General features: G+C 50.1%; 2 protein-coding genes across 2 annotated transcripts in view; one reads left to right on the top strand and one right to left on the bottom strand.

Annotated features, from left to right (window-relative positions):
• The window catches only part of ADAMTS14 (ADAM metallopeptidase with thrombospondin type 1 motif 14), a 129,998-nt gene extending 123,842 nt beyond the window's left edge, over positions 1–6,156 (bottom strand). Inside the window, exon 1 of the mRNA XM_032256254.1 lies at positions 5,820–6,156. The gene's annotated coding sequence lies outside the window, so the exon portion shown is untranslated. The remainder of the gene's footprint in view (positions 1–5,819) is intronic.
• Positions 5,971–11,706, top strand: PRF1 (perforin 1). Its single transcript, XM_032256256.1, has 3 exons — positions 5,971–6,236; positions 7,970–8,512; positions 9,752–11,706. Exons 1-3 carry the CDS (start codon positions 6,025–6,027, stop codon positions 10,878–10,880), a joined length of 1,884 nt encoding a protein of 627 aa, XP_032112147.1. The 5' UTR covers positions 5,971–6,024; the 3' UTR covers positions 10,881–11,706.
• The last annotated feature ends 11,510 nt before the right edge of the window (positions 11,707–23,216 follow it).

Here is a 23,216-nt window from a genome sequence, read left to right as displayed (position 1 = left end):
GTGAGCCAAGATCCCACCACTACACTCCAGCCTGGGCAACAGGGTAAGACTCTGTCTCAAAAAAGAAAAAAAAAAGTCACTCTGAGGCATATTGCTCTACAGCTGTCAATCTAAGAAATAAAAATGTTATGTGCTTCCAAAATACAATGGTGGGGCCGGGCATGGTGGCTCACGCCTGTAATTCCAGCACTTTGGGAGGCTGAAGCAAGCAGGTCGCCTAAGGTCAGGAGTTTGAGACCAGCTTGGCCAACGTGGCAAAACTCTGTCTCCACTAAACACACACACACCCACACACACACACAAAATTAGCCAGGTGTGGTGGCGAGCCCTATAATTCCAGCTACTTGGGAGGCTGAGGCAAGAGAATCACTTGAACCCAGGAGGCAGAGGTCGCAGTGAGCCAAGATTGCACCATTGCACTCCAGCCTGGGCAACAAGAATGAAACTCTGTCTCAAAAAAAGGATGGGCATAGATAGACATTCCCATTCCAACAGGAAGCAATAGATAAAAAGAAAGGGGTGACAAGCCTTGACCAAGTCCAATACCCAACAGAGCAAACAACAGTAAATCTTGAAAATAATATTTGACTACCTTCTGCACACTCTGGGGTGGGAGTCGGGCTTCCAGGCAGCACTGTCCCCACGGCTTTGCTTGGCACCACCCATGCAGCAGCCCTGATGTACTGGAGTCCAGTCGCTGAGAATCTCCCAGGTTGTAGTTAGAGGCTGGTGGCTCTCCTGGTCTGGCGCCTCCAGGGTCGCTCTGCCCCCATGGCTCTATTGGGAGCCCTAGTGGAGCCTCTCTGTGGTGGTCCCAACCCCATGGATCCACTAGGCATTTCCCTAGTAGGGGCTATCTGCAGTGGTCCCACATCAATGACAGTTCTCTGTTGGGCCCCAAGGCTCTCTAGGACATCCTTTGAAATCTTAGGTGGGTGTAGCCATGTCCCCAATGCAGTTTAACACTGCATGGATACCATGCTCCAGTGTATCCGATTTTATACTTGTGGGCATGGAGGATGGCACTGTGGGCCCGGAGCATGGTGCTACAACCATGGAGCATGGTATCCATGGGGCAACCAGAGGAGCAACAACTGTAGACCATACTGCACCTGGGCCTACTTAGTCACACTTGAGGTGACCAAGGAGCTCTGTGTGAGAATACATGGAGTAGAAATTTGATGCAGCCCTGGGCAGCAAGCCCCAAGGCCCCAAAGGCATCCTGGGTCCCTCCCTTGAAACCATTCTGATCACAAAACCATGGCCTATGATGGTAGTGGCAGCCTTGAGAATCTCTAAAATGCCTTGGGGGCCATTTTCCCATCATCTTGATGAATATCACCTACCTTTCTTCTATCCATACAAATCTCCCTATCAAACATTTACTTGGCCACACCAGTGGTTTTCTCTCTCAAACACTTTCTCATTCTTGACAACCTGGCCAGGCTGAGAATTTTCCAACTCTTTTAAGTTCTACTTCCCTTTTAACCATAAATTTTACCCTTAATTCATTTCTCTCATCTTGTATTTTATTATAAGCAATCAAGAAAAGCCATGTTGCATCCTCAACACTTTGCTTAGAGATTTCTTCTACCAAATATGCTATTTTGTTGCTCATAAGTTCTGCCTTCCACAAAACACTAGAACACAAACACAATTCAGCCAAGTTCTTTACCACTTTACAACAAGGATCACCTTTCTTCCACTTAACAAGAATATGTCTCTTATTTCCATCTAAGACCTCATCAGAGTAGCCTTTACTGTTTATATTTCCACCAATGTTCCAGTTGCCACCACTTAAATAATCTCTAAAATGATTGAAGCTCTCTCTACAGTTCTCCTCTTTATCTGAACTCTCACTAGAATATAGTCTGTTCACAGCAATACAAGCTTTCTTCAGCATGTGCCTCAAACTCTTCCAGCCTCTCCTCATTACTCAGCTGCAAAGCTGCTTCCACATTTTTAGGTATTTGTTACAGCAGCACCCCACTCCCAGTACCAATTTCTGGCTTAGTCTACCCCTGCTGCTATAGCAAAATACATTAGACTGGGTAATTTATAAATAATAGAAATTTATTTCTCACAGTTATGGAGGCTAAAAAGTCCAAGATCAAAGTACCAGCAGATGTAGCGTCTGGTGAAAGTTTGCTCTCTGTTGCACAGATGACTCCTGTTGCTGTGACCTTACATGGTGGAAGGGCAGAAGTGCAAGAAGGTACAAACAGACTCCCTCAAGCCCTTTTATAAGGGCACTAATCCCATTCGTGAAGGCAGAATCCTCATGACCTAATTACCTCCTAAAAGCCCCACTTCTTAATACTATTGCATTGAGGATTAAGTTTCAACATGAATCTTGGAGAGACACGAACATTCCAAGACAGCAAGATTTATGGAACTGTTCTATCTAGAGTAGATATTTTATAACCTAAAAAAATCAAAACCACATAGGACATCCACATGCAAAAGAATAAAGTTGGACTACTTTCTATACACAAAAATTAACTCCAAATGGATAAAATGGACCTAAATATGAGAGTTAAAACTAGAAAACTCTTAGAAGAAAACATAGGAATCAATCTTCATAATCTTGGATTAGGCAGAAACTTCTTAGATATGATATTAAAAGTATAAGCAACAAAAGAAAAAATAGGTAAATTAGACTCCAACAAAAGTAAAACTTTTTTTTTGCTTGAGACAGTGTCTCAATCTGTCACCTAGGCCAGAGTGAAGTGGTGAGATCCTGGCTCACTGCAGTCTCGCCCTCCCAGGCTCAAGAAATCCTCCCACCTCCTGAGTAGCTCGGACTACAGGCATATGCCACCACTCTCAGCTAATTTTTTTTTTTTTAGAGATAGGGTCTTGCCATGTTGCCCAGGCTGCTCTTGAACTCCTGGGCTCAAGCAATCCTCCCACCTCAGTTTCCCAAATAGCTGGAACAATAGGTACATATCACCACACCTGGCTAATTTTTGTATTTTTTGTAGAGACAGGGTTTTGCCACATTGACCATGTTGATCTTGAATTCCTGGACTTAAGTGATCTGCCTGCCTTGGTCTCCCAAAGTGCTGGGATTACAGGTGTGATCCACCATGGCTGGTCAAAGTAAAACATTTTTATACTTCAAGGGAACCCTCAAGAAAGTGAAAAGAAAGACAACTGCCAAAATAGGGGAAAATATTTGCAAATTTTATATCTAGTAAGGGTCTAGAAGCCAAAATGTAGACAGAGCTATTACAATTTAACAATAAAAAGACAGCCCAGTTCAAAATAGGGGCAAAGGACATAAATAGACATTTCTCCAAAGAAGGTGTACAAATGGCCATTAAGTACATGGAAAGATGCTTGACCTCATTAGCCACTGGGGAATCCAAGTCAAACCCGCAGTGAGGTACAACCTCACTCCCACTAGGATGGCTATAATCAAGGTTTGGCAAGGAACTAGTGGAATCTTGGTTTGATTTGGAAAGGAGAAATTAGAACTCTCACAAACTGCTAGAGAAATGCAAAATGATGCAATCAGTTTAGAAAACACTTCCTCAAAAAGTTAAACCTAGAGTTACCATATGTCCCAGCAATTCCACTCCTAGATATATCCCCAAGAGAAATGGAAACATATGTCCACACAGTAACCTGTACACAAATGCTCATAAAAGCATTATTCATAATAGCCAAAAAGTAGAAACAGCACAAACATCCATCAACTATGAATGGGTAAGCAAATTGCGAAATGTCCGTACAATCTAATATTATTCAGCCCTGAAACAGACTAAAGTACTGATGCATGCTACAGCATGGATGAACCTTGAAAGTATTATGTTAAATGAAACAAGCCAGACAGAAACGACCATGTAATCCTGTGATTCCTTTTATATGAATTGTCAAAAATGGGAAAATTAACAGAGACATAAAGTAGATTCGTGTTGTGAAGAAATGAGCAGTGGTCAGGCGCAGTGGCTCATGCCTGTAATCCCAGCACTTTGGGAGGCCAAGGTTGGTGGATCACTTGAAGATCAGGAGTTCAAGACCAGCCTGGCCATCATGGTGAAACCCTGTCTCTACAAAAAATACAAAAAAAAAAAATTAGCCAGGTGTGGTGGTGCGTGCCTATAGTCCCAGCTACTGGGGAGGCTGAGGTGGGAGAATCCCTTGAACCTGGGAGGCAGAGGTTGCAGTGAGCTGAAATCATGCCACTGCACTCCAGCCTGGGTGACAAATCAAGACTTAATCTCAAAAAACAAACAAACAAACAAACAACAACAACAAAAAACAACCACAGATGAGAAGTGACCACTGGGGGTATAGGCTTTCTTTTTGGAGAGTGATGAAGATGTTCTAAGATTGATTGTGGCAATGGCTGTACAACTCTGCAAACATATTAAAAGCCATTGAATCACATACGTGAAATGAGTGAATTATAAGGTATGTGAATTACATCTCAATAACGTTGTTAATAAAGAAAACCATATACCATGGTGTCTAGTGATTGAACAAATTATGCACTTGTTGAACCTTGGGGCTTAATGCGCATTTCAAGTGCATAGTTTCAGAGCGACAGGAGGCCAGTCATCCTCAGTTAAGTGAGCCAAAAACAGTCACTGACCTCAATGTCGTTTCGGCTTTTTAATGGATCCCCTAACAACCACCAGCATCTCTTGGTTAGGGTTAGCCACTTCATAAGCCACTGGAAACCTGCCAAATGCACATTTTGTCACTAGCTGGAAGGATTTTTAGAATTTCAAGTCCTCTCTTTGATTTTGTAGATGAGGAAACTAAGGCTCAGAAAGGGGTTTGATATCTACCCCCATGAGGCCTACAGTAAGTTTCTGGTGAAGCTGGGATCAGAACCTGTTTAGACCTTGCCTCTCTTTTCCTGCAGATACTTTGCGGGATTTCTACGTCCCTCAAACTGGCTTTCCCGTCATGGTCAGGAACGAAACTCCTCACAGCCTCAGCATCCAAGTCATGCTATGGGTGGGAGCTGGAAAGGGATTAAGAGGCTGCAATTTCTAGAAGAGGGAAGGGACATCGCGGAGAGAAGATGGGGCCAGATTCCGAGAAGGCAGCATAAACCCCTGTTCCTGTAACAGCAGGGACGCAAGCACGGTCATAAACGCAAGGGATGAGCCCCAGGGTGTGACCCATGAGACATGGTGTCACACGTGGTCTGGAGCCTATGGCTCCTTCTTCCCATCATATACACAGTTATGAGAACAAATTGTAAGAACACCCTCCCCCCTAACCCAGCTGCCCCCATCCCAGAAACCATGTGATTCTGCCCCCCAGACAGTGTCCTGTGAGTGAGTCACTCCACCCATGGAAACCTCACCCACCCTGACCTCAAGCAAGGCAACGGGTGCAAAAGGCACGGCCTCTAGTCCCACCAGACCACCCTCACCAGCACCCACAACCTCAGCAGGGCTGCGGCCAGCGTGGAGACCACTGGCCCTCCTCACAAGCAAGGAGCAGGAGCCCCTGTCTGGGGAACATGCTTGGAGTTCGGAGCTGGGCTGGGCTGGGAAGTAGGCTGAGCAGGAAGTGGATGGCAAGGTTAGAGCAGCATCTCTCTTCCCCTGCTCAAGGAGGAGGGAATGGCCACATGCACTGACACTCACCAATGGCCAGGCACGGTTCCAAACAGTTCACAACAACCCCTAAGGTCTACCTGACTACTATCCCAACTATTCAGTGAAGAAACTGAGGTACAGCAAGGCTGAACAACCCTACCACGCCACCCTGCTGGTGCATAACCGAGCCAGCCAGACCCCGGTGGCCTGGTACACAGGCCCACGCTCTCAGCCCCGCCTCTGGGTGCCTCTTACATCCCACACGTGCGATGCTTTGCCTCCGAAGCAGGGAGATGGCCCTGCTGCCCTGTGCGTCAACACCAGGGCTGATTCTCCAAGTCCTCAGTGCCCCGTCCTCCTCCACCTGTGTGCCCTGGGTTCCTGAGCCCCAGCAGCTCTGCTTGGCAGATGAGCCCCCTAGCCCTCCTGCTCGCTTCCTGAAGGCTGTCAAGGGGGCCGGATGAGGGTTGAGGACAGGGTGGGTGCTGGTGGGAGGGGAGAGCATAAGGGATCTGTGACCACAGCTGGAGGCGGGGCAGGAAGCAGAAGTGATGTGAGTGGTGGCTGGGGTGAGGAGCCGCAGTGGGCTGCCTGGGGGCTGACACCACCATTCCAGGAGCCCCGGTGGGAGAGAATGTCTGTCTGTAGCCGCTTCTCTATATGGGACTCTAGGTAAGGAGAGAGCAGGGATTGGGGGGCCTGGGGCCCTGGGTGGAGGAGAAAAGCCTGATGGAGCAGGAAGTGCCCTGACCTATGAGACAAGACACCTGGGTCACAATGGTGCCCATCACTAACTCACTGGGCATCCTTGTGCCCACCCTGGACATCCTTGTGCCCACCCTGGGCCTCAGTTTCCTCATGTGCGAAATGAAGAGGTAGTGTGCACAGTTTCTAAGGCCCTGCAAGTGCTGACATTAAAGCTTTCTAAGAGAGCTGGGAACAGGCTCTCTGGGAGGGAATACCATGAGAGTCAGGATGAAGGCTGAGGTCCCTGGATTAGGGTTATGACCATGCCTGCCTCCTAGCTGGGATGATCCCAGGGCCTATGAAGATTCCCCTGGCCTCTTTCCCTCCCTGGAGCGAGCCGTGCTGCCTGGAATTTCACCCTTCAAGTCGTGGCTTTGGGCAGGGCAGGGAGGCTCCAGCTATAATGGGGGCTCTCCTTAGCCTTCTTGTCTAGAATCTGTGGTACCCAAGGGAAAGGCCTTTGAAGAGCTCAGTTTGGATAAGTTTGGAGAAAGGAGATTCCAGATCATAAACAGGCCCAGGTGAGGCCCCAGAGATACCTTAAAGTAAGGAAGAATCTTCTAGACAGTCGTTGCTCATAGTAGGCAATAGGGAAGTCCCTGTCACAACCAAAGGCCACAGAGCTTGGCAGGGAGTGGCAAAGAGGGGAGGGGCAGCAGGAGGGGAGCCGAAGAGCAACCTTCAAGGCCTCTCTAAACACGAGATCAAAGGGTGTGGTCAGATCAGCACCTTTTTTTTTTTGAGACAGAGTCTTACTCTATCACCCAGGCTGGAGTGCAATGGCAAGATCTTGGCTCACTGCAACCTCTACCTCCCGGGTTTAAGCGATTCTCCTGTCTCAGCCTCCCGAGTAGTTGAAATTACAGGTGCCACCACTATGCCTGGCTGTTTGTATTTTTAGTAGAGATGGGGCTTCACCATGTTGGCCAGGCTGGTCTTGAACTCCTGAACTCAAGTGATCCACCCGCCTTGGCCTCCCAAAGTGTTGGGATTACAGGCTTGAGCCACTGCGCGTGCCCAGGTCGGCAGCTTTCATTCTAGCATTCGGGCCGATGTTCTTCCATAAAGCTCAGAGGGAGGGCTCCAAAGGGAAAGTGGGAAGAATATGGGCAATACAGGACTTCATTTCTCTTCCAGTTCTGTTAAGGGCTCAAGGGAGAGAGATTAGAGAGTGACAGAGACAGAGAAACAGAGTGAGAGTCAGGGTGGGCAAAGGGTGGCTTGTTCTGAGGCCAAAAATGACATTTCGCCAGAATGAAAGCTTCCTCAGGTCCCTCCCCAAACCTGCTACAGGTACTCTGTCCACTCTTCTGTGGCCAGAGCCCCCTCCCCACCAGCCACAGTTGTGTCTTGGGGACAGAGCCATCCACGTAGATCCCCAACAGACCTTAGGGAAATTCTAGCAAGTTGCTCCCTTGGCTGTGTGACCCTGGGCACGGCTTTTCCCCTCTCTGGGCCGATCTGTACAATGTGGGGGCTGGACCAGGCCTGTAAGGAACATTCCAGCTCTGACATTCATTGAATAATGACTTAAGAGATAGCTCAGCCCCTCACCTTCCCTGTTCCCTGATCATCCATGGCTGTGTGGGAAGGGACCAGTCCTCCGCAATCCCTCCACCCATGGCTTCCCAGAGTCCAAGTGCCCCCTGTCTCCGCAGCTCCATGGCGGCTTGCCTGCTCCTCCTGGGCATCCTTCTGCTGCTGCCTTTGCCCGTTCCTGCCCCCTGCCACACGGCCGCACGCTCAGAGTGCAGGAAGCACCACCACAATTTCGTACCCGGTGCACGGCTGGCCGGGGAGGGTATGGATGTGACCACCCTCAAGCGCTCACTCTCCTCTCCAGTGGACACACAAAGGTTCCTACGGCCAGACGGCACCTGCACCCTCTGTGTAAATGCCCTGCAGGAGGGCACCCTCCAGATCCTGCCCCTGGCACTCACCAACTGGCAGGCCCAGGGCTCTGGCTGCCAGCGCCATGTAACCAGGGCCAAAGTCAGCTCCACTGAAGCTGTGGCCCAGGATGCAGCTCGTAGCATCCGCAACGACTGGAAGGTCGGGCTGGATGTGTCTCCCAAGCCCAGCGGCAATGTACATGTGTCCGTGGCCGGCTCACACTCACAGGCAGCTAACTTTGCAGCCCAGAAGACCCACGAGGACCAGTACAGCTTCAGCACTGACACAGTGGAGTGTCGCTTCTACAGGTGAGAGCTGGGGCTAGCAGGTGGGTGGGGGGCTGGAAAAGGTGTGGGAAACTCTGGGTGGTCTGGGAGCCCTGGAAAGGCAGTCCTCCAATCAGACTTGGAGGCTGCTTCTACCAGGAAGAAACTGCAATCCTGGATCTCTGACTCCAGGTGATTCAGCCCTGTGGCCTCCTCTCATCCATGAGGTCCCAAATCTGGGAGAGCCCAGTGAAACACCAAGCAGAGGGAAAGTGAGTGAGGCCACGCTTCAGAGCCCCAGTAGGGTGCCATTTAGGTCTAGTTAGCACTCAACCCTCTCTCTCCTGGGCACACCAGCCTTCCATGGAGTCCTTCTTGGAGAGGGACAGAGGCAGGAGACCTGGCCGGTCTCCTGCGTGTCACCTTGAGCATCTCACTTTTCTCTGAGCCTCAATCATCCAATCACCCAATACTCGCATCTGCCTGAGTCTGGGCCACACTGCTCGGCTACCCTCGCCCCTGGGAGGAGGAAGTCTGGGACCCAGATTCCACATCGGAGAAAGGCACAGTGTTTGTGGGCCAGCCCCAAGTCGCCTGCTCTGATTCCTCAGACCTGGAGGCCACGTTTCTTCCACAGAGAGGCAGAGCATGGCCCAAGCTGTCAGGAGCTCAGGCATGTGGGGCCAAATCCCGGGGAACGGACAGATGAAGGCCACATGACTAGGTTCCAAAGTTCGATGGATACCATCAGTGCAGGATCCTTGCTTTTATGTTCTTTATTTCTTTTTCTTAAAAAAAAAATATATATATATATATATATATGTTTTTATAAATATATATATATGTATATATATATATATATATAGAGAGAGAGAGAGAGAGAGAGAGAGAGCTGGTCTCACTATGTTGCCCAGGCTGATCTCAAACTCCTGGGCTCAAGTGATCCTCCCACCTCAGCCTCCCAAAGTGCTGGGATTACAGGCACGAGCCATTGTGCCCGGTCAGAATCACTGCTTTTATAATAAGAAAATTTAAAGGAAAAATAATGTTATTTTGAAAAGGGAGAGAGAAAATACCTACACAGAGCCCTGAGGTCCCTGAGGGGTGAAAGTGGATGCATCCCGGCCAGCCCCATGCCACGGTGCTTATGCTCTGGAGCCAGGCCCCTGGGTTCCAGGCCTAATTCTGCCCACTTCCATGTGACCTTGAGCAGTCCTGAAGGAGTTATTAAATGGGGGAAATACTACCCTGGGCCCACCTGAGGTCTCTCTCTTCTGGCAGTTTCCATGTGGTACACACGCCCCCGCTGCACCCTGACTTCAAGAGGGCCCTCGGGGGCCTGCCCCCCCACTTCAACGCTTCCACCCAGCCTGCCTACCTCAGGCTCATCTCCAACTACGGCACCCACTTCATCCGGGCTGTGGAGCTGGGCGGCCGCATCTCGGCCCTCACTGCCCTGTGCACCTGCAAGCTGGCCCTAGAAGGGCTCACGGACGATGAAGTAGGGGACTGCCTGGCCGTCGAGGCCCAGGTCAACATAGGTGGTCGCGGCAGCTCCTCTGCCGAATCCAAGGCCTGTGAGGAGAAGAAGAAGAAGCACAAGATGACTAACTCCTTCCACCAAGCCTACCGGGAGCGCCATTCCGAAGTGGTTGGCGGTCATCACACCTCCATGACTGATCTGCTGTTCGGGAGCGAGACCGGGCCCGAGCAGTTCTCAGCTTGGGTGAACTCGCTGCCTGGCAGCCCTGGCCTGGTGGACTATACCCTGGAGCCTCTGCATGTGCTGCTGGACAGCCAGGACCCGCGGCGGGAGGCGCTGAGGAGGGCCCTGAGTCAGTACCTGATGGGCAAGGCTCGCTGGAGGGACTGCAGCCGGCCGTGCCCACCGGGGCAGCAGAAGAGCTCCCGCGACCCGTGCCAGTGCGTGTGCCATGGCTCAGCCGACACCACCCAGGACTGCTGCCCTCGGCAGAGGGGCCTGGCCCGGCTGGAGGTGACCGTCATCCAAGCCTGGGGCCTGTGGGGGGACTGGATCACTGCCACGGATGCCTATGTGAAGGTCTTCTTTGGTGGCCAGATGCTGAGGACGAGCACCGTGTGGAACAATAACAACCCTGTCTGGTCAGTGTCGCTGGATTTTGGGGATGTGCTCCTGGCCACAGGGGGGCCCCTGAGGTTGCAGGTCTGGGATGAAGACTATGGCTGGGACGATGACCTCCTTGGCACCTGTGATCAGACTGCCAAGTCTGGTTCCCATGACGTGAACTGCAACCTGAAACACGGCCACGTGAAATTCCGCTATCGCGCCACGTGCTTGCCGCACCTGGCAGGAGCCACCTGCCTGGAATATGCCCGCCAAAGTCTTCTGGGGGAGCCTCCAGGAAACCGGAGTGGGGCCGTGTGGTGAGAACAGTGAGCCTGGAGAGAACCAGTACGCTCGGACTGAAGGGTTCTCACAGCGGGAGCCAGGGCTGTCTTCATATTCCCATTAGACTGAGCCTGTCCAACCTGAGGCCCACTTGCGGCCCGCAATGGCTTTGAATGCGGCCCAACAAATTCACAAACTTTCTTAAAAAATTATGAGATTTCTTTTGCAATTTTTCTTTTAGCTCATCAGCAATCGTTGGTGTTAGTGTATTTTATGTGTAGCCTAAGGCAATTCTTCTAACATGGCCCAGGGAAGCCAAAAGATTGGACACCCATGAGACAGAGGGAAAGGGAGGCCCAGACTGCTTTTCTGGGAGGTGGCTGGGTTTACACACCCATCCCAATCCTCCCTGTCCAAACTGCCTGAGCCCTCCGCCATTCTCAAGCCCTGCAGTCACAGCTACATGGACCACAGCTTCAGCCAGGAACTGGGCAGATGGCCACGAGGCTGTTCTCACCAGGCTGCCCAGGTCTGGTCTTTTAGGACCCTCCCCTTGAGCCCTCTGGGGTGTGGCAAAGCCTTCATTGCCTTAGATGGAGCCTCTTCAGCCCCAGCTGCTCCGTCTTCTTTGCTCACAGTGCCTTGCCCCTCAGACAAATGGAGGCCTGCCCTGACCTGTCTCACCATGTATGTAGCTTGATAAAGGGCCAATAAACATAATGTGATGGTGATCATCATGGCAGTGTTGTGGCAGAGGAAAAGACGGGGCCAAGCAAACCCCAGAGATCAACTTCTACATTAGCAACCCAGAGAAAACAGGCAGGCAGGTAATGTAAATAAACTGCTTTTGCACTTCTGTCAGAAACGTGGGGACCCCAAATATTTTACCTTTTCATAACTCTCTGATTCAAGAAAGCAGCAGCATAAACGTGGTGAGAAATGGCAATAGGCATTCAGCCAGCTGGAAGACAGTAGGGCATGGTGAGGACTGTGGTGAACTGAAGAGCGCGTCTCTTACGTGTGTGGGGAGGGGCTGCAGGGCTGCTCCAGGCAGACATTTCATGCAGGAACCTGAGCCCACGCTGCCAGATCTAGCTTTTTAAAGTCAAACCCCAATTTGACTTCTAACTGTGGCAGGTAATTTCACTTTGTGAAAATAAACCTTTGTGGGAAAACATGGTACAAGCCAAAGAGAACATGCATGTGGGCCATAATTGATCCGGAAACATTACTTTCAACAGATCCATTGAGCACAAAGCTGAAAAGCTCTCCTCTGTCTCATGATTTCAAGGAAAGGGGCATTGGTTCCAACAAGGTGGGCTCTGTGGGCCTCCTGGACCTTGGATGCAGAAAGGCCCAGAGTCTTGGGTTCCAACATAAGATGAAATAGTCCTTGTTTCATGTGCCTGGGACACAGGCATCAGCACACAGTCCCTTGGAGTAGGTGGCAAGATTCCAGGTGGTTTCCTGGACACGACTGTGCAAGCTATGCAGAGTCATTGTCAGAGGGCCCAGAGGAGCGGGCACAGCCCTTCTGACTCTCTTTGAAACTCCTTATAAACTAAGTTCTTTGAAGTTTGTGTGGGACCCATAGGCCCAAATGCCAAGCAGTGACATAACACTAACCATAAGTCCCCAGGTGGGGTAGGAGGGGTGAGCCAGGTCCAAAAGCCTGGGTGAAACTACTGTTACCACGTGTTCCATTCAGGAGAGACATGGCTGCTGCAATCATTGGAAACAAACATGGGTGTGGGCAGTGCCCACCGCCCCGGGGGAAAGCAGGTTCACAGGGCCACGGCAGGTGTGGCTCAGGGAACGGCCCTGACAAGGGATAGGAGTCTTGCTCCATATCTGTGTGATCAGTGACCTCCAGCAAGTCTCTCTGCCTCCTGCGCCCAGTTTATCCAAAAGGACAGTCTATTTGACCCCCTTCTCAGGACTCTCTTGAGCCTTCCTAGTGCTATGGGAGGGTGCTGAAAGTTCTTCTGGTTTCATACATAGGGAAACTGAGACCCAGCAGGAGGGAGGGATTTGGCTGTAGTCACAGAAGTTAGTGGCAGAAAGAGCCAGCCCTAGCTCAAGACCCAGCATGACATTTTCCTTTCCACCCCACCTGCACACTGGGAGGCTTTGGCACACCTGAGGCCCCCTGGCTTGTTTGGGGAAGTCTCCACTGTGCTAGACACCTTCCCTTTGCCCCTCAGCTCTTGTCCCCACCTGCTCCACCCTGCTCCGACCCAGAAGACTGACCTGCCTGATCCCTGTCAGTGGGCAGGAGATTAGGGAGGCTGAGTACAAATAGTACTTTGCTCCCCTCCATGTCCCTAGTGAGGTGGCCTTGGGCGGTTCTGTCCTTCATGTCACTGCACCTCTCCAGGGGCTCTCTGCACATCTTTCCCTTTCTTTTTTTTTTAGACAGGGTGTTTTTTTTGTTGTTGTTGGTGGTGGTGGTTTTTTTTTTTTTGAGACAGGGTTTCACTCAGTCACCCTGGGTGGAGTACATTGGCACAATCATGGCTCAGCGCAACCTTGACCTCCCAGGCTCAGATGATCCTCCCACCTCAGTCTCCTGAGTAGCTGGGACTACAGGCACATACCGCCGTGCCTGGCTAATTTTTCCACTTTTGGTAGAGGTGGGGTTTCTCCATGCTGCTGAACTCCTGAGTTCAAGCAATCCTCCCACCTCGGCCTCCCAAAGTGCTGGGATTACAGGTGTGAGCGACCACACTCGGCCTGCACATCTCTTTCTTTCCCAGTTCTAGTAACTGCCCCTACCCCTTGTCCCTTCAGACCTAGGGCTGGAAAACTCTGCCACTGCTCGTCCTAAGACACTGCACTGTCTCTTCCACTCCCTACAGCTTAAGTCTGAATAACGGTCCACCAATTCTTTTTTTTTTTTTTTTTTTTTCTGAGACAGAGTTTCACTCTTGTTACCCAGGCTGGAGTGCAATGGCGCGATCTCAGCTCACCGCAACCTCCGCCTTCTGGGTTCAGGCAATTCTCCTGCCTCAACCTCCTGAGTAGCTGGGATGACAGGCACACGCCACCATGCCCAGCTAATGTTTTGTATTTTTAGTAGAGACGGGGTTTCACCATGTTGACCAGGATGGTCTCGATCTCTTGACCTCATGATCCACCCGCCTCGGCCTCCCAAAGTGCTGGGATTACAGACTTGAGCCACCGCGCCCGGCAATTCTTATAATTTGAATATGCCACTGACGTCCTGTTGGGACCCTGGATGACAGGGTCATTCTCCGTATGAGTTCTGGTGGGAAGCAGAGCCCATCTCCTGCTGAAGCTGAAAATGCCCAATTATTTCTTCCCAACCCTCCCTCATACCTAGGAAAGGACATGGGACTGGAGCTGCCAGTCAGATACAGCTGCCTAGGCTTGTGATTTCCTGAGAAGCAAGCACTGAAATGAGGGTTTGAGTGTAGGCAATTTATCCAGAGGTGATCCCAGGAAGCACCAGTAGGGGAGACAGGAAGTGGGCCAGAAGGGAAGGCAGCCAATAAAAAGTGAATTTTTGGCCGGACGCAATGGCTCACGCCTGTAATTCCAGCACTTTGGGAGGCCAAGGCAGGCAGATCACTTGAGGTCAGGAGTTCGAGACCAGCCTGGCCAACATGCTGAAACCCCGCCTCTACTAAAAATACAAAAAAAATTAGATGGGCGTGGTGGCACATGCCTGTAGTCCCAGCTACTCGGGAGACTGAGGCAGGAGACTCGCTTGAACCTGGGAGGCGGAGGTTGCAGTGAGCTGAGATCCTGTCACTGCACTCCAACGTGGGCGACAGTGAGACTCCACCTCAAAAAAAGAAAAGTGCATTTTTTTTACAAGTCATCACTGTGGGCAGCCGGAGCTGTCCTGGAGACAAAGGACATGTTCCTCTAGCCAAGGGTTGAGGGAGCCTGGGTGTTGATACACCATGTGTGTCTGCTCCTGAACATGAGTGTTAATTTCCCCTTACTCCACTAAAGGGGCAGGAAGAGCAGAGTCCAGTGGCCAGAGGAAACCCTCAGGGGAAGAGGCAGAGGCTGAGTCCAAATGCAGGGACCTGCGCTGAGAGGATGCAGGTGCCAATCTTGCTCTCCTTGAAATCTGGAGCTGCCATTGCAGGTGGAGGCAGTTCCTGGGGCTGCTGGTGAGTGTCTAGGGCTTATGGGGTCAGAGAAACAACCAGAGGTTCCCACTGGAGCAGTCCTGAGGCAAGATTTAGGGGAACTGTCCCTGGCTGCTCAGGCTGCCCAGCCATCCAGGTGAGATGTGAGATGCCCAATCAATGCATTCTTTTCTACTTATCTCATCCAGACATGGTCTCTGTTGCCTGCAGCTAAAAATCCTGGTTGACACCACCATCCCTTTCCCAACACTAGTGGGGTCATGCCCTTTGAGCTACCACACAGTTGCCCCCCAGCCCCTCCCTCCCAATGGTAGGAAGCACAGAAGCAGAGGTCCATTCATGTTCTCCATCATCTGACAGATTGTTACTGAGTGCCCTCTATGAGCCAGGTCCTGGGGCCCCTGAGGCCAGAAAGTCATGCCGAGCACCTGTTCCCTTGACGGCTGCATCCAACAGGAAGACAGACGTGGACATGCTGGAGGCTACAGGTAGTCAGGACGACATTCATTTTCATATGCACACATGGTCCAAGGGGTCTCTTCCAAGACTTAGGGCTGGCATTGACAACAACCCAGGTGTTTGCTTGTTTTTCAAAGACAAGGTCTTGCTCTATCGCCCAGGCCGGAGTACAGGGGCACTAGCATAGCTCACTGCAGCCTTGACTGCTGGGCTCAAGTGATCCTCCCACCTCAGCCTCCTGAGTAGCTGGCATGCACCACCATGCCTGACTAATTTTTGTACAGTCAAGGTCTCTCCATGTTTCCCAGGCTGGTCTCAAACTCCTGGCCCCAGGTGATCCTCCTGCCTTGGCCTCCCAAAGAGCTGGGATTACAAGTGTGAGCCACCGCACCTGGCCCCCGCTTTTGTTTCTTAAGCAGGTGCTGCAGCACCATCACCTCCCTCCATATACACCTTCGTGGTCCTGACAAGCCAGCACAGTGAGCCTGGTGTCCCTGATGTGTTTGGACAGAGGAGGGCCTGCTGGAGGGGGTGGGTGGGGGTGAGGGAGCGAAGGAGTTCCTCGTGGTGAGCGGGCTGCTGCAGCCTTGGGAGGCTGTGGTTCCTCCCGATCGCCAGCTTCTCCACTCCCCCAAGCCACTCCACATCCTGACGTCTGTCACTTCCTCACAACCACAGCCTCTCCAGCCCAGGCCACTAGCATCACTTGCTTGGCCCACTCTGCCTCTGGCCTCCTCACTAATCTCGGGGTTCACATGTGCCCCTCACTCACTCTGAAGCTGCGGTGATGCCAGTATGCTGCCCATATCCCCTCAGACCCACCCCAACCACCAGCCCCTGCATCTCTGCCCAAGGCCTATGCTGGGGCTCACTCTGCCTGCCCCATCAGGAGGTCAGAAGTATTTGAGAATTATGTCCATGTCTAACTGAGTCCAGAAAAACCTGCAAGCAGTGGATGAGGAAAGTTGGTGTATAAATGCCAACTCTCCCTGTCTGGGGAATAACGGCAGAGCACCCGCCACACTGGCTCCCAGATTTCTACAGCAGGTGGAAGCTCCATGTGCACACAGAGATGACTTGCTTGACCACACACACCTGCCTGGCTGCCTCCCTTTCCTGTCTCACCACTGCACCTTCCCACTGGTATTTTCTGGAGTCACCCCCCCAGTGGAAATTATACACCCTTGGATCCCTGTCTCAGCATCTCCCTGTGAGGAAACCAGCTAAGACGCACATCTTTCTGTGCCATTGACTGGCTCACCTCTTTATTGGCTCCTTGTAGCTAAGTCCTCTTCAACCTTCAGCCTTCAGCCTCAAAGATGACTTACTCCAGGAAGCCTTCCCTGACTGCCAGGTCTAGGTCATGCCACCCTCCACCCTGCTTCTGTAGTCCCCATATTTCCCCATCATAGCACTGTGAAGCCACAAGCCATTTGCATCTTACTCATGGTTGAATCAGCTAGTCCAGCACCTGGCATAAATTTGATAAATGAAAAATATTGGATGGGTGATTAGATGGAAGATAAATGAGTAGATCAATGAACCCCACCAAGGAATTTTCCAGCCTCTGCTTGAACTTCAGAGACAGAGTTTATTACCTCCTAAGGTAACTGTCCCACATTTAGAAGGTTCTAACCATAAGCCCTCATATTACACAGAAGAGTACCTCCTACACAGAAGGCAACACAGTAGACTACCTGCCACAGACGCCTAACCTCTGCCCCTGGTTGTGGCTCAAGGATTCTATATATTTAAAGCTCTGGTTTTAGTCAACTGTGTTAGTCCTAGCTATTTGGGAGGCTAAGGCAAGAGGATCACTTGAGCCCAGGAGGCCAAGGTTGCAGTGAGCTATGATCGTGCCACTGCACTGCAGCCTGAGCAATCAAGTGAGACCCTGTCTCTAAAAATATATACATACATACATACATATATCATACATACATACATACACACATAAATCTCTGGCCCCGTCTTCAATGTGGTCAGGCAGAAGGACTACTGGGCTAATTCCAGTCCATGCAGCAGCTTCCCCTCACTCTCCTTCTGTGAAGGGGTCATGGAAGGGCCAGATACTGCCCAGAAGAAGGTGGACGGCCCCTCTTCTCCATAGCTGACAACAGAAGTGAGACCCCCTCCTGGGAGGGATGGATGCTCTTGGCTGTTTGCTCTTGATTATTGGTTCCTCAATAGACCTCATCACCAACTGACACCAAGGGGTCAGTTGCAGCTGAGGCAACTGTTTCTCTGGGCAAAGCTGGTGCTCACTGGCCTGGGCAGGTTCTGGCCACAGAGGGGCAAGGTCTACCACCTTAGCCAGCTCATAGGATCCCCTTCCCTCCCTTCCCCTCCACTGGTTGGTGAGGTTCTTTCCAGCCTTGACTTCCACAGTTCAGTTGACCACAGCACTCCTAGGGCAGGGGCAGGCTGAGCATCTGTCAGTTTCTCACCATTGAGGACAATAGGATGTGCATGTGACTGGTACAGTTGAGACCAAGGTCACAGGTGAGATTCTCGGGGGATGGTTAGAGTTAGTGATGCACTGAAAAGAGACAGTCTCAGTCACAGACAGGACCCTGGAGAGTAGCCAAGCACTGACATCCAACCTAACCCACAAATGAAAAGACCCCAGCCACATACTCACTGGAAACCCAGCCACAGAAACCAATCCAATCTTATGAATTCTGACTTTGATCCAAGACAGACTCCCAACCTCAATCAGTTCTCTTGTACATTGCAAGAACATAAAACTCCCCCTCCAGAATCAAGTCCCCAGCTGTGAATGAGGGGGGCTGAAAAAGTGATTTCTTTGCAGGCTTCAGCTTGGAGAGTCTCAGCCCTGATCCCACAAGCTGTCTAGTCCCTCACACTCAGCAGCATGGCTTGGTGGGTCAGAGGTGCTTGAACCAGAGTGACTCCATCTTGAATGGAGTCTGGGTAAAATTAGGCTGAGACCTACTAGGCTGGATTCCCAAGAGATTAGGCATTCTAAGTCACAAGATAAGATAGGAGGTCAGCACAAGATACAGGTCACAAAGACCTTCCTGATAAGACAGGATGCAGTAAAGAAGCCAGCCGAAACCCTTCAAAACCAAGATGGTAATGAAAGTGACCTCTGATCATCCTCACTGCTCAGTATACGATAATTATAATGCATTAGCATGCTAAAAGACACTCCCACCAGCACCACGACAGTTTGCAAATGTCATGGCAATGTCAGGAAGTTACCCTGTATGGTCTAAAAGTGGAAGGAGCCCTCAGATCCAGGAATTGCCTGCCCCTTTCCTGGAAAACTCACGGATAATCCACCCCTTATTTAGCATATAATCAAGAAAGAACCATAAAAATAGCTGACAAGCAACCTTTGGGGCTGCTCTGCCTATGGAGTAGCCATTCTTTTGTTTCTCTACTTCTCTAAGCTTGCTTTCACTTTATGGATTCTCCTCAAATTCTTTCTTGCACGAGATCCAAGGACCCTCTCTTGGGGTCTGGATTGGGACTCCTGTCCGGTAACAGGTGGAGCCAGCAGCCCTGCCCTCGCCAGTCTGCACAATGGATACATCCCATGAACAACACCATCTTTCGCATGCTGGAAGAAGCCCTGATCCTGTTAACTTTCTCTTCCCAAAGGCCCACATATTCATCCCTGCCCAACGAGAACCAGATAGCTGCTGTTGTTTGGTGGGGCATAAGCAGAATTTTTGTTTATTGTGGGGCTCCAACTGTGTACATCTGCACTCATAGTTAATCTCCATAACAGCTGGTTCCCAGTTTCCTCTTAAAAGGACAGTGACGTCAGCTTGCTGGAGGGACACTGAATTTTTCCCTGGGAAACCCAAACTCTTTGGGAGACTCAACCTTCACAAAATGAAGGTGACCCTGAAGAAAACATATTTGTCTCTCTTTCCTCTTTATGACACTGCTTTTTCAAAAATTATAACAGTGAGAAAATCATGACAGTGAAAGAGATCTGATCTAACCAGTTCCCATCTTGCCTTTATCCTCCAAAGTGCCATTGGTCATTCCTGGGCTTGGGCCAAGCTAACTTTGGGAGAAATTTCATTTACAGTTTAACTGATACTAGCCATCCCCCAAAACTCAACTGCCTTATAAAGCTAACGAAAAACCATCAGGTTAGGAGGATGGAAGGAGCCAGAATTCTGCTGAGAGGTAGGCATAAACGATTAACCCCATTATTCCAGAGGGCACAGCATTTGCAACTTCCATAATTACTCCTGCACTAACATCACCACTGAAGAGCACCAAAGATGGGCCTTTTGAAACTTTCTTTTAGACTCGCATTTCTGACAACCAGATGGCCCCCCCTGGACCCATGACTCTTGGTTCAGCTGCTCCTGTGGTCCCCACACAGCGGCAGATGCAACAAACACGAAGACCATTTTCCACACCTCTACAACTGCATCCCCAGCCAATCAGCAGCACCCATTCCCTTGCCGCCAAACTATCCTTGAAAAACCCCAGCCTCTGAATTTTCAGGGAGTACTGATTTGAGTCAAAAACCTTCAGTCTCCCATTCAGCTGGCTCTGCATGAATTACACTCTTCATTGCTATTCCCCTGTCTTGAAAAACCAGCTCTCTGGGCAGCTGGCAAAATGAAACCATGGGGCATTTGGGGTTCACTTTGGCAGTTACATGCATTCACAGGAATCAGCGCCATCAGGCACTGGGGCCTTGGCCCAAGGCTCCACCAGCGGCAGGAAGCAGTAATTGAGAGGGGACTTAGTTACCGCACACGCCTGCCCCGCCACCACGGCAATGTGGGTTCTAGGGCTTCATGTGATTTTCGTTCCATAAAGCATTTTCCAAGTTGAAGATAAATGGAGAGAGACCTCACTCCCTTTCCCTGCCCTTCACTTCCATTATTTTTCTCTCACAAACACCAGAAGTAAAATACTAAAAAATTCTTGAGCACTTACTGTAGTGTTTTAAGGACTATACATGGAACGCGTGTTGCCTTACATGTCATGTAAATACAGCATGTATATGTAACACATACTCGCTCCTTTAGTCTTCCCACAATGCTCTGAGGCAGGTAAGGTTGGTGCCAAAGACGTAATTGCAGTTTTTGGCCATTACTTTTAATACCAAAACCCGCAATTACTTTACTTTTAATGGCAAAAACCACAATGACCTTTGCACCGACCTAATACTTGTGCCCATTTTAGAAATAAAGTAGCCAGAAGGCTCAGGCTCTTCCCCTCACATTTGCCCAGAACTTCCTCCAGCAGCACACCGCAGGACGCCTGGGTGCCTAGGTGTGCTCTGCGCAGCCTCCCCCCACGCCATCCCTTCCTGGTCCCCGCAGCCGTCTTCAACATAGTGGCTGGAAAGGACTCACTTGAGGGGAATGTTCTTGGAGGGCAATCTCCCCATGCTACCCTGCCACTTGCTTTTTTAAAAAATGTGGTAAGATATACACAGCATGATATTTTTCATTTTAACCGTTCATAAGTGTACAATTCAGTGGTATTAAATGCATTCACAATGTTATGTAACCATCACCACTATCTACACCTAAAATTTTTCAGCATCCTCATCAAAAACTCTGCAGCCATCGAACAATGACTTCCCCTTAGCCTCTGGTAACCTCTATTCTGTTTTCTGTCTGAGTTTGCCCTATTCTAGGTACATCATATGAGTGGAATCATGCAATGTTTATCTTGTTTCTGCTAATTTCAGTGGGCACAATGTTTTCAAGTTTCATCCATGTTGTGGCATGTATGAAAATTTTATTCCTGCCAGGCACGGTGGCTCATGCCTGTAATCCCAGCACTTTGGGAGGCTGAGGTGGGTAAGATCACCGGAGGTTAGGAGTTTGAGACCAGCCTGACCAACACAGTGAAATCCCATCTCTACCAAAAATACAAAAATTAGCTGGGTATGTGGTGGGCAACTGTAATCCCAGTTACTCAGGAGGCTGAGGTGGGAGAATTGCTTGAACCTCAGAGGTGGAGGTTGCAGTGTGCCAAGATCGCACCATTGCACTCCAGCCTGGGCAACAGAGTGAGACTCTGTCTTTAAAACATAATAATAAAAATTAAAATTAAAAATGTTATTCCTTTTGTGGCTGAATATATTCCACTGTATGTCTAGACCACATTTTGTTTCTCCACTCATCCGTCAATGGACAGACACTTGGGTTGTTTCCACCTCTAGCTATTGTAAATAACATTGCTGTGAACAGTGAAGGGCAAGTATCTATTTGAGTCCCTGCTTTCAATTCTTTTAAATATATATCAAGGAGTGGAATTGTTGGGTCATATGGTAGTTCTACGTTTAACATTGTGAGAAGCCACCAAACCGTTTTCCACAGCCTGCCACTAGCTTCATAGCTAGCCTCTGCCTTGGTCTTTCTGAGCCCACCTTCCCACCCGTGAACCCCAAATATCTGAGTGAGGTCTCAGTCAATTTAGAAAGCTTACTTTGCCAAAGTTAAGGGTGTGTATGTGTGACATAGCCTCAGAGGTCCTGGGCACATGTCCCCAGGGTGGTCGGGCACAGTTTGGTTTCTTATGTTCTAGGGAGGCATGAGACATCAATCAGTAAAAATAAGATGAATATTGGTTTGGTCCTGAAAGGCAGGACAACTTGAAGTGGGGAGGGAACTTCCCAGTCATAAGCTCATTTCATATGAAGAAATGAATGGCTGCATTATTTTTAGTTTCTGGTTAGCCTTTCCGAAGGAGACACTCAGATACACATGAATCTCAGTGAGCAGAAGGATAACTGAATAGAATAGGAGGCAGGTTTGCCCTAAGCAGTTTCCAGCTAATTCTTCCCTTTGGCTTAGTGATTTTGGGGTCCCAAGAATTAGTTTCCTCTCACATACCCATCAGATCAAGACGTGACCAGGGGTCCAGCTCAGCTCCCCAGCATCAGGGAGTCCACCCTCCACTCAGGAGGGCCTTCTCATCCTCCCCACACTGCCCTCCCTTAAACTCTCCCCTGGAGTGGAGGCCCTGGCCAGGAGGGGAGCATGGAAAGCTGCACAGATGGGCACATATGCTGAGCCCTGGGATTCTCTCCCTGGTCCCAAACCCTTCTATTGATTCCTCTCTGTCTCCATAGCCCCAGTAGGGGCCTGGCCCAGCATATTGATGGATGAATGAATGAATGAATGAATGCTGACATGTATTCCCGCTTCACCTCACCCCCTCACAGGACTATGAGCTCATTGAGGGTAGGGGCCACAGCTTGTTCATCCCAATATTCCCACAAAGCCTGGTCTGAAAAAAAATTCACGAACAAGAAAACGTTTGTTGGACCAAAGTAAATTAAAATGACTGAGAACTGAGAACAGATTGTTGGAGGGGTGGGGGGAAGGAGAAAAAGAGAGCGAGAAAGTGGGGGAGAAAGAGAAATTCCAAGCCCTGCTCCTGAGAAGATGCTAAGAAGAGGTGGCGTGGATTCCTGTCCCCTCCCCTTCCATCTCCTCATTTCAGAGCTCCCTTGCAGGGAGGAGCAGCCCCCTTCCCACTGCTTCTCTCCCACCCAGAAAGGCCAGCTCTTCTCCTTTTGACCTGGAAACAGCTGGAGACTCACAGTTTGGAGACAGTATTTTTGGAGGAAGGGACTTGGCCCAGAGCCAGTCAAGGTTCCCTGCTCCGGCACACCTGCCTAAGAGGCATAAACTCAACATAAATGCCAAGCAGCTCAGGGGTTTTCATGTGTTTACCATTACTTACCACAGCCTACATGCCTACTGCGGGCCAAGCCCTGCGTAAATGCTTGATCTCACTTTATTTTACCAAGAGCTTCTTTTACACATGAGGA

The sequence above is a fragment of the Sapajus apella genome, unplaced genomic scaffold (assembly GCF_009761245.1).
Source record: "Sapajus apella isolate SASKATOON/1434 unplaced genomic scaffold, GSC_monkey_1.0 scaffold94, whole genome shotgun sequence".
Classification (NCBI taxonomy): Eukaryota; Metazoa; Chordata; class Mammalia; order Primates; family Cebidae; genus Sapajus; species Sapajus apella.
The sequence above is the reverse complement of the archived record's forward strand: the minus strand, read 5'-3'. Positions and strand labels throughout refer to the sequence as shown.